Source organism: Engystomops pustulosus, chromosome 5 (assembly GCF_040894005.1).
Source record: "Engystomops pustulosus chromosome 5, aEngPut4.maternal, whole genome shotgun sequence".
Classification (NCBI taxonomy): Eukaryota; Metazoa; Chordata; class Amphibia; order Anura; family Leptodactylidae; genus Engystomops; species Engystomops pustulosus.
In genome coordinates, this window is record NC_092415.1 from 33181929 (window position 1) to 33194224 (window position 12296).

The 12296-nt window shown below is 39.9% G+C and overlaps 1 protein-coding gene across 2 annotated transcripts in view; it reads left to right on the plus strand.

The window, feature by feature from the left end:
• Window positions 1-12296, plus strand: part of MMP16 (matrix metallopeptidase 16) — a 141416-nt gene that overhangs the window by 61148 nt on the left and 67972 nt on the right. The window contains exons 2-3 of one of the 2 annotated variants that reach the window (XM_072151580.1): window positions 6696-6844; window positions 10606-10620. In XM_072151580.1, coding sequence (XP_072007681.1) covers window positions 6696-6844; window positions 10606-10620 — 164 coding nt within the window. The remainder of the gene's footprint in view (window positions 1-6695; window positions 6845-10605; window positions 10621-12296) is intronic. The other variant, XM_072151581.1, reaches the window with a different exon arrangement.

The window sequence follows — 12296 nt, forward strand, 5'->3', positions numbered from 1 at the left end:
TTCTGTCAGATGTGTTAATTTCATGGGAATATGAAGAACACGCTTTGACTTGGTTCTCTGTTGGCCAAATATTCGAATATCGAGAAGAAAAAATTAAAACTACAAGGATTCCCAGAGTAAATGAAAATCTGCTGAATCCATTAACCAAAGTCAGAATTCTTGTATTATTGGATCATTATGGTTTATTACTTGCCAACAGTCCAATTTTATAGGGTTTTTCTAGGTTAAAATATTGATGTCCTCTAACTATCTTCAGGTCAAGGAGTAAGAGTTCTCCTTAGGTCACACACAATTTTTCCCTGCTAAATAATTGGTAGTTATAACATACCGAGTAGTCTGTGGTTGTCAAATCGTAATCAAAGATATCCATTGGGGTCTAGGATAGTAATATCCTTTTTAATCTAGTGTAGTAAATGGTTTTAGGGTTTTGGATCCTTGTTGGTCTAGTGAAGTGATTGATACCTTGGAATTTATACCCTCCATCACACTAATGGATCATGGTAGAAAGTGTACAAAAACTTTTCAAATCTGTGTGTAAGTCAGAGGCTGATCCATAAGTGTTGGAGAAATTTTAAGTTCAACACTTCGCATTTGAGGGGGCGAAACATAATGAATGACAACCCTGCATTGTGAAACCAAATTACTAAAAGATTATGGCGGAAGACCTATTGGTAGGGGGCAGCACTGTGGGAAGTCATCCATCTTCAGCCTTAAGAAGCATTTGTTATAGTTTAGGTTTGGGATCGGTTTTATCGTATGACATAATTTTTTAAGAATGTAGATGTGTCTTATCTCAAAAGTGTCTGAGATCTCCTAGAACCCAAGGCTTGGAACTACCCTGCATTTTAATAGAAATTATTCAGCAGTATTATTTAAAGAAAACCTGCCATGCAATTAACTCACTCAGAATAAGTACTCGGTTTCTAATAAAAAAAAAATCAGTTTGTAAACTAATATGATAATCATGAGATGTAAGTCCAATGATGCTAAGTGAGTCCAATGAGGCCCTTCATATTCAGTGGTCAATGCATTGCCCTGCCCCATTGTTCCTGATTAACAGGTCTCATGGCTACAGAACATGCTGCTGCATGGAACATTAAGAGAGAGCTCTTTTACATCATTGGGCACTACATGTCATGTGACCAGATTACATTTGCAAATGTTTACCCCATGTATGTATATGATCACATGAAAGCCTCCATGGAGGATGGGGAGGAGTAGAGGTCTATGGAGAATGGGGAGGAGTAGAAGTCCACGGAGGCATGCTGTGATTTCATGTGATCAGATACACACGTGGGGTAGATGTTGCAAATGTAACAGGCCCTTAGATGACGTGGCCCTGGTCACATGATTTGCTGAGAAGAGGCCTGGAACATGGGGAGGAGTAGATGTCAGAGGCTCGCTGAGCAGGACACGTCCCCTCTATTGGCGGGTAATATAAGATAAAGTTGATTTATGGGGATGTAAGTGAAACAATTTTTAGCTAAAGAAGGCTGTCAGTTAATTGGGCTCTATGGAAACCTGTAAATAGCTGTATTTATGAAAATGTGGTGTATAGTATTCCTTTTAAGTATTGCTTTTTTAATTATTTCGGTTACTATGGGTTTATATTATTTAGGGAACTCTATGGTGTGACTTTGATTTGCATTTGTGGAGGCACTGAGACTTGTCTATTAAATGTAATGATGTACATGTTGGGTATGACAATGCCAAAACTGTGGAAAACCAAACCTAAATTGGAAGGTTCCCCATCCAAAGGCGAAGCAGATATTATTAGCCGGCCTCATGGAGGTGTCCAAGAAAAACATTTAGCTCAACCACTGCTTGAAGGACTCTCAAATCATCATGGCTGTAGATTATTCCTATTAGTGCTCTGGGAATTTTGCAGTTTTATAAGACATGGAAAATAAATCATACAGCAAATGAATGTACATGTTTGGGATTTGCTAGTTATGTGCTTAGCCCAATACATTTTTGGCAGGAAACAATCTTATGCTTTTAACATCTTGTTAACTCTGCAATATGCAACCGATAAGAATAATTGAATTTTGCAGGAATTGTCTAATCCTGAGAACAGCCAAGGTCACATTAATTAAATGCAGATTTTATTAGCGCACCGTACCCATGAGAAAGCTGTATGTATACAATGGATGTATGAGGAAAACGTGGCATCAGCATAGTTATATATATATGAAAAATAGACACATAGGCACAAGGTTCAAAATGGTTGACTTCATTTTGCAACTTCCTGTCCTCAGTAAAAGGTGAGTTCTGGATAACATAATGGTCAGGCTTTCCAGTGTAAATTTTGACCAAAATGCCCTTTATTTCAAACGCAATTACCAAGGATTTTGCTTAAAGTATGGCCGTACCAATTTTATATTCAGTTTGCCCTACAGCACAACACTAACCTGACTAATATCCCACTCATCTTCCAATATATAGGGAAATTTGGATGAAAATGTTGATGACAGTTTCTGTGAGGAAGCACAGTAAGGCCTCATTTACAGGAATTTTTAATCAGTCGTGTACCAGCTGTTGATTTCAAAGCTAGACTTGTCCCCATTTGCTTCATGCACAGTGCCCAGTCCATAAAAATAGGAGTCCTGTTCTATTGTCCTCAGCACATGAGTGGAGCTCACTCACCAATGAAACAGGGGACATGAGTGGAGCTCACTCACCAATTTGACATGGGACGAGAGTGGAGCTCACTCACCAATGTGACATGGGACGTAATCAATGCTTCTATGGCCTCATGCAAACAGGCTGGTCCGCAAAATATGGAGTCCTTTTCTATTGTTATCAGCATATGAGTGGTGCTCCTGTCTACGTTTGTGGCTCCAGCAGTCTTTTTTGTTGTGGTCATGAGTGAACAGTTGGGCTGCAAACCCAGGAACTTTAGCCAGATTGTTTGCAGCCCGAGAACTGTAAATTGTCTGTAAATTGTAAGAAAGCCTCACTTTGAGATCTCATTGATTCCTAAAGTATCATAATTCACTATAGATTTTCTTTAGGCTTATTGTTCACCAAGAATGGTACCAAAAACCACAGCTTTTTAAATAAATCTCTTTTAAATTAAAAGTCTAAGGGTTTCGGTATTTGGAAAGTACGGATGCTAACTACCCCAGCACCAAGGGGTTGGGCAACACTAGAATGTGCTCGCGACCATGACCCACAATAAACATAATGCAATGAAGGACAATTATTAATCAGTATTGCTCCAGTTTGTACCCGTCTCGTGTAGTCTTACCCTAACTCTAATACACTACTAACAATTCTCCCCTGTGGCATCAATTTTGCAGAGACGTCCTTTAAAATCATTTCAACGTTACGTGAAGAGTAATTGCTTTCTCTGAAACATCCATTATGGTTTGTACAAATGTAAATGTTCCTTTTGGGTAGAATTTCAAGTGATCAGTTAAATAAGAGTCATAAATAATAGTTACCAAACTGAGCAGAGCCTCCAGAAATAACAGAGTTGTTGGGTCAGTGCGGTGGAGAAGCGGAAGTGCTAAATAAGATTTATTGGACCTCCTATTGTATTGTTCAAGGCTGCTTTTTTTTTTTTTTTTTTTTTGTTCCAAGGCTACGAATCAGTCTGTAAATTACCAGACTCATTTATAATAGTCAGAAGCCGACAGGCAGCCAGCAGAGGAGAGATACTGCCCTTTACGTGCTCTTGCCTAATACTCAGTGATATTTTAGTGATATATATTGGGCAACCAAACCTGTCAGGATATTCATAATCTCTGCTGTCTTTAAAGTTTATCTGCAAAATTGAGTCAGTAATAATATAGAAGCACCGCATGACGCACACAAAAGGATATAGACCATGTTTTTTTTCAGTTTTGCACATGGTGTATTTCTATGGTCTTATACACACGGAAGCGGGTTCCATGGCCATGTACATGAGCCAACTGCTGGAGACGCTAAACTCAGAACAAGTTCTAATCCTATACTGCCGTATATTGTCATCATGACCCACATTCTTATTGTATGCAGCCCTAGAGCCTTAGAGAAACCTCGAGCAGTAGGGATATGGTATGTGGACCTCCTACATCCGTGGTGGTGAACCTATGGCATGGGTGCCAGAGGTGGCACTAAGAACCATCTCTATGGGCACCTTGCCATCACCCCAGCGTAGTGTTCGTCAGACAGGACTTACGGCCTTTTGCAGCCCAGGGCCCTAGAAGAAAGCTACAATGATAATCCAAACTTCTCCTTCTTTGTACTGTATTGGTGTCCTCAGATGCCTATACAATTCAAACCTGTGAAAGAGCAAGGAGTAATAAGTTACTGCTTAACTTAGTGTCTAAAAGGTTTGCCATCACTGTCCTACATCTATCTTCATTAGCTGAAACATATGATGAAGGTTACATCATTTTATGTTCTGTATGTTCTATACTTGCAAGATGTTCTGGAATTTTGACAAGCAATCACAGCATATTTAGCATTTTAGAGCCATCCTCCAAATAAGGGATATTGTTGGTGTAGGCAACACTCAAAAGTGGGTGTACCTAGCTCTTTGCCCGGATTTTACCAATTAGTTTTGGTTTGATGTAAGTTATGATAAAAAGTTTGGTAGGTGGATGGTAAGAAGTGTAATGTTATAACCTCCTGTGACCACTGGGGTGAAGCCTATTGTTGAACCATAGACCAAGAGTCAGATAGACCTGCTGTCTTTACATTTTTAAAACCTGTTCAGATGGAGGTAATTCTTCTGTGACTACTAGAGGGAAGCTTATTGCCACAGCCTTCTATGAAGTAGATATACCTTCTGGTGACTACTGGGAAGGGTTGTATATGGCTGTGATTATGTTGTATCTATTATTAATGTTTATATTTTAAATAGACGATATAATAAACGGGAATGTTGAGTAAATGATAAGTATCAAATGGGGTATGAAGCTTTATACAAATGCAAACTTCAGTAATAAATATAATTAATACCGATCTCTTCCGATACAATAGAGAGGAAGGGGCTTGGGTGATGAAGCTTTGTGTTGGTGGAGGTCCTCAGACAATTTCCATTCCCCTTCCTAAGTCTTCCTGCACACGACAGCATGGAACACAAATTATAATCCTGTGGAACGTTGTTTGCATCCCATGTTTCAGTGGTGAGTGAGCACCACAATGAGCGATGACAAAAGAACAGTACTACATGAGGTGCAAACTCGGGCAGGAATAGGACCTGCTGTATCTTTGGTGGCCTGGGGAGTCGGCTCATGCACGAGACCCGTGGAATCCATGGCCGTCTGCATGAGCCCGTAGAAGTGGATGGGAACTTGTGTCAGCTGTAGAAGCAACGTCTACAACGCTTCCAAAATCATAAGTGCAGGGGGCCTCAAAGGGGTTTTCCTTTTAAGGAAAGTTAGATCCTATCCATGGGATAGTGCCTGACTTTCTGATCAGTGGGGGTCTCGGTGCTGTTTCCGATAACGCTAGCAGTGTTACACTGCTCGTACTTTTGTAACACTAGGAGCTCTTTACTTTAGTGCCATTTTTATAGGTGACAGGTCCTCTTTAATGGAGCAGAATGGTCATGCGTGGCCGTCTGCTCCAGAAGTCTGACAGAGCAATGAGGGGTCCGTCGGACCTCTCGTTTTCGGAATCAGTGGGGGTCTCAGCACAGAGACCCCCACTGATCAGCAAGTTAGGCCCTATGCTGTGGATAGGGCCTAACGTTACTTTGTGGGAAAACCCCTTTAAGGCGGGATGGATTATATATATTAAATAGAAATAACATGATCATAGCAGACAAGAACATGCATATCTGCAAAAAGCTATTATTTTTGGTTCCTTTAAGTGTAACCTATTTTTTGCATAGAGACCCGATTCTGGATCGACACAACTTGCCTGCTCAGTTGCTTGTCAGAATGATGCATGTTCTAACTTATAGGACATTACACATTTTAATGAGACCGCTGACATTAGAAACAAAAACGTGACCGCCTCAAAAACTCCAGAGTGCTGACATCCATAACGCTGGACATTGATGCTAAATCTGGCAATATTTGTAGAAATAGAAGAGAACAAATACATCTGGCAGTCGCGTAATTAAAGCGAACCGGCCAACATACATGTGATTTTAAGCATATGACCATGTAGATGAATAGTTATACATCATAACCACGTCTTTCTTGAGGAAATGCATGGCTTGAATACTGGGAAAATCTAAATTTTTATTTATATGCAAATTAACATTTAAAGGAAATCTACCACCAAAATAAAGCAAGGACACTGTGCAGGAACACTTCCCCCTCCCACTGTGTGAGATTATAGAAAGGGGAGAGTAGGGAGGAGGAGACATGCTCCTGCACATTGTAACAGCCTGTGAAACTACATTATGGAGTGGCTTTGGTAATGCCCCCAGAGCACTTCTGGCTCATTAGCATCATTTTAAAAGTTGATTTTAGAAGGAAGGAGACCATAGATAATAGTTATAAGAAGAGTAAGTATCCCTGGTTTATCATGATGGCTTTTCTTTAAGTGGAGCATGGGTTTGAGGTCTGTTGTTCTTTTACCTAGATGTAAAGGGAGTGCAGGACATTGTCATTCTGAGTGTGGGGCACCTACCAAGAGGGTTACGCCATACTTTGTTCCTATTAATTATTGAAGAGTTCACTTTTAATTATATTATTATTATGTTTGCTATTTTCAATCTGTTAACAGATCTTCATATTATTTTTTTCTAGGGTTGGCTACAAAAATACGGTTACCTTCCACTAACAGACCCCAGAATGTCGGTATTGCGTTCTGCAGAAGCCATGCAATCAGCTATAGCTGCTATGCAGCAATTCTATGGCATTAATGTCACCAAAACAGTGGACAAGTATACAATTGAGTAAGTACATTTCACATACAGTAGACTGAATGGTATGTAGGACAAAGCCCACTTTGGGGGCAGAACGGTTGCTTAATGGTTAGCATTATAGCCCTGCAGCGCTTGGGCCCTGGGCTCAAGTCCAAGATCAACATCTGCAAAGAGTTTGTATGTTCTCTCTGTGTTTACGTGGGTTTCCTCCAGGTCCTCCGGTTTCCTCCCACACTCCAAAATGTACTGGTAGGTTTATTAGATTGTGAGCCCCATTGGGAACTGATTTGGCAGCTTTGTGCAGCTCTGCGTAATCTGTGTGCACTATATAAATAAAGGAATTATTATTATTATTGACTCAGTTTTCAAAACTTATACCCCAAATTTTCCATTTTGTACATACTGGACTAAGTTTACAAAAGTGCGAATCAAACATTTTGAGGGTTATATTCCCTACTTTTGGTTCTAAGTCCATTGGAAGCAGGTACTAAAGGAGAAGAATTTCCATATATTGATCTGTGCTAAGTTAAGAAAATAAAATTGTGTAGAGAATCCCCAAACCACCAGGTATTGCAACCCTCAAGAATTAGATGTAGATGCAAGGCTCCGTCCCCCAAGGCCTGTTTTGAGAATGTAGCCCCCCACTTAGTGAAATCAGTATGAAATTTGTCTTATTTTTGAAAAAGGAAATTTTTCCTACAATTTTAACATTTTCGCTTCCCATAAAAATAGCCCAGATTAGACACGTTGGATAAAAAAAAAATGAGAAGCTTGATTAATGAAGAGATTGCGGCAGATTTCACAGTCTGTCAGGAAGTCGTAGATAACTGTCAGACTCTGCAGAGAGACGCATTATGTGCAAGACAATGCGTCGTAAGTGATAATTGTCATGTTACATTGTCATAAGTTAAAATCCAAAGACAAATGACATGGCTAGATTTATTTATCTGAAATACTTAGACCCCGCGGGACACTGTAATTATGTATCCATGCTAATAAGCTTGATGTCTATGTGCTCTCATTATATTCAGTTTTATGTATGAATCTTCCATTGTAGAGTATGGTTTAAAGGGATCTTCACAATGATCCCTGAATGTAACACATGTGCGTTTGACTTATGTTATATTAACTTCTTTGGGACTTATGCAATATGTTCCAAAAGTCTTATATGATGGATTTGAGCACAAATTGAGTGCATGGGCTATGGGGAAAATCAGAGAACTTTCGCTCCTCCATTCTCTGTGTCACCAATGGTTCCTTTAGTCGGACACCGATCAATCTGGTACTTACAGGATTTAAGGACTCTGCATGTTACAAGTAAAAGTTTTCTCTTTCGTTGATGGCAAAGAAAGGCTGAGTTCACATCTTTGCAGAAACTGACAGGTAATGGAAGGAAACCACTACCACTATGTTGTATCTCAACACCTTCCTGATCATGTTCTTTTCATGGCCCAGGGTGGTGACATCATCTAGAAAATCCATTGTAATGTGAGATGTGGACTGTTTGTATACAGACATATGGGTGGAGAGTTCAGCACTGAAGTCAAGCTTTCTGCACCTGTGAACAACTCCTCTGCTATGATTGTTGGCCCTTTGTCCATGAACATGAGTAATTGTGCTCTCCCAGAGTCTGGTGGATGATGACAATCACAGCAGAGGGAACATTCTGCCGTGGGGAGAGCTTGACTTCATTGCTAACCCCTCTACCTCCTTGACTTTTTACCGAACATTACATTTTACTTCAAAGCTCATTTTCTAGGGGATGTTACCTTACGAGGCCACGAAAGACACATGATCTGGAAAGTGTCAAGCTAATTGACAACCTATTTGTAGAGATTTACAAGGTCAGTATTTACTCACGGATGAGTATGGATACAACATATGACACAATTCTGATATAACCTATTATAATGCATATTAACCATAATGGGGGTCAGTTGAGTACCTGGTATTTATCTGTCATTTTGTCTGTGATATTTGTTTGACTTCTTAAAAGATTCACTTACCATCAGTGTGCCCATAGCTTTGATGTATAGAACAGTCCTCCATTCTGCCCTATTGTTTCTGCCAAATGTGACAGAATCTAGAACTAGCAGAGCACAATCTAGAATCTAGATTAGTGTCTGATGCAGGTATAAACATGGCCTGTGAAACAGTAGTTGACCAATATCCTAAAAAAAAGCTGTATACTCGAGTATAGGCCTATGGTGGGAAACGCAGCTTCTACAATTTAATAAAATGTCCAGTAGCCTCCCCTCATTAATAAAATGTCCAGCAGAGCCCCCTTAAAAATAATAAACTCTACTTGCCTCTTCTCCCCGGGGCTGCGGCCTCTCCTTCTTGCAGCTTCCCGACAGGGATAGGTACATCTATGACACAGATTGGTCCTCCTGGTGGATGAACCAGATCTTCATTTATCTTTGGAAGATAATAGAACAAAGCTGGTTGACTGGAATGATGAAATCTCATTCTTGTTTTGTGAGAATTCCTGATTCATAAGTTTTTAACACCATAATCTTCAGGGCATCCTTGTGTTCCAAGCTCGGATTGTCTTCAAGTTTCATGTAATATTCCTCATCAGAAAGATTGTGAGAGCTTTCTTTCACAAAGTCAGTTTCATTTAAGTTAACAGTACTTCCTCCTTTGTTGGCTGTTTTAATAACCAGATTATATATTTTTTAGAAACATCTACCAAATGTTTTATATACATGTATTTTTTTTTAATCTGTTCTAGTACAATTGTTTCACTGGTCCTGCCCCCCAAAACACGTTGTCCATGTGTCTACATTCTTGAAAAATAAAACAACCTTTTGATGAAAACTGAGCAGCGTGTACATATATTTCTGCTACATTAGCCATAATCTGTGTCAGAAAGCTCAACATAGTAGTGTCCACCAAGGCTACATTCACACTGCCGTTGCCGGCCGGTACCGTAGCGGGCAACGGCACTGCACGGGGAGGGGAGGAGGAGGTGAGCGCAGCTCACCCCCGCCCCTCTCCATAGGGATACATGGCGCACGGCGCCGTATTACAGGTAAAGATAGGACATGTCTTATCTTTTTCCCGGGTACGGAGCGGTACGGTGCCCATTGCCGTCAATGGGGGACGTATATCGGCCAAATATACGTCCTCCATACGGTAGTGTGAATGTAGCCTAAGCTTGTATGATATCATGGAGGAGTCATTTTACTAGAGTCAATAGGGCAGTATGAATGCAGATGTGACTCTTTTCATGCAATACAGGCAGTCCCCGGGTTACATACAAGATAGGGACTGTAGGTTTGTTCTTAAGTTGAATTTGTATGTAAGTCGAAACTGTATATTTTATCATTGTAGTTCCCGACAATTTTTTTTTTTTGCCCCAGTGACAATTGGAGTTTCAAATTTTTTTGCTGTAATAGGACCAAGAATTATCAATAAAGCTTCATTGCAGACAATTTTAAGATGATTATTGCAATCTGGGACTATTTTAAAGCCTCCAGAGAGCTTCACCAGAGGTCACAGTGGGCAGAGGGGTCCGTCTGTAACTATGGGTTGTCTGTAAGTCGGGTGTCCTTAAGTAGGGGACCGCCTGTAGTTGTATATTAAAAACTCTAATGCTTTTCAGTCATAATAACTGATATAACTACATAGTAATACAGTCTTCCTATGGCGATTGTATGTACCTCTGCTACCTGCATGCTGAATGTGTTCCTTGTGTTAAGCACTGTAATATATTAGTAGATGCTATAATAATGGAGCGTAATAGTTTTATTTTGTTTTTTTCCCTCTGCTTCCATCCTTTGATGTAGTCAAATTACAATGAGGTGAGAATTCCTTATACTGTACATTACCATCCACATGATACATTATTGTACATTGATTATTCTATCGCACCCTGATGGTATGAGAAAAAGTTAAATTCAAGATACAAAAGAACTACAGCCTTCTGAATTCTTAAACCTGGTGCCCCTGTTTTTTCTGCTCAAGGTGCATTCAATTATTTATTCACCTTCCCAATCAGATCTTGTGTAAAACGGGCGCTAACTTTTACAAGGAAGATATCTCTATGTCACATCAACACCCCCTTTCCATTAATGGAACACTCCAGTCCAAGTTGATTCGTGCAATGCCTGAAGGGAGGAGCATGACTCCGTTTTAGCAAGGTTCTAGGAATACAATGAAAATGAGTCCTGCTCAGGCCCTACGCCATGCATTATTCAATGAATTAGTATGGAATATGTATGTAGTGTACCTTTAACTCAGTTTAGGGCAGTGGAGGTGTGTTGTGACTTAAATACACGCTTCCATATCAGCGACAAGTTTACATGAGACCCAATGGGTAAAATGAGTAATTAAACAAGTATCCAAGGAGAACAGAGGACACCAGGTACACAGACTAGTGGATCTTATGTCTTGTTTTTAATGTTAAATAAAGTTGTATTTGCCCATTAATTTTTATTAGATGAAATCCTTTTGATTACTGAAATTACCTCTTATCTCCATTCTCAATGTGTTTCATTCCCTTTTTACAAAGTGACTCATCAGAACTCATAAATATAAGGCGACATCTTGTCATTCGTAGATTTCACGCCGTCTACATCTAGTTTTAACAGCACTGCCACGCTAAGTGTTGATGTTGGCCACTATAATTGACAAATCTAATGTTTCTTCTATTTCAACTTAATTTTTATATAAAATTACTGTCAAACATGTACAGTACCAATTTCCTTCATGCACATGACCTTAAAGGGGGTTGTGATACGGCCACACAATGTGCGGCCATATCACGGTCTCCATAGAGGTCTATGGAACCCGTTCACTGTGCGGAGAGGGGACGGGTGAGGAGGGCTTACCCCTTCTCCCTCCTCCATTCAGCCACATGCTCGTCCGGGTCACAGCATGGAGGAACACACTTTAGTGTTCCAGGGGCCTGAATCAGACCTTAAAGTTATGGTTTTAATATAAAGTCGGAATATAACAAACTAAACAAACAAGTCCTAATCCCCTCACCGATCCCTTGTTCCCCTGTTTTAGTCTTTTTTGGCTTCCTGCTGTTCTCTACTTACATCTTGATGCCAGAAAAGACTTCATAGTTCACTCTTTGAATTATGTTACCTCTGTGACCGGCGATTGACTAATTTTCTTTTTGTGCTGTTTTATGCCATTTTCTCTGATAAAGTTTACTGGCTTGACAAATTCTTTAAGTTGTAAGTGCACAAAGGGGGAGATCTTTTAGGCAGGATCTAAATAAAATCGGTATAGACTTCTAGGATATTGCATAAGCTTTAGCTACTGAAGTTTGGATCTGGCTACAAAATGGGTTCTTGTTATTCTAAGTTTATTGTGTTAATGGTATTGCAAAAATCGTGATCTAAAATTAAGGACTATAGATTTGGGGACCCCTTATGCCCTGCTTCATTGGAAGGTTATAGTTGGGGAGACAGGCCAACACTAACATGTTCAAGCCCCACTCCTTATATAACTGGTTACGGTTTATTTT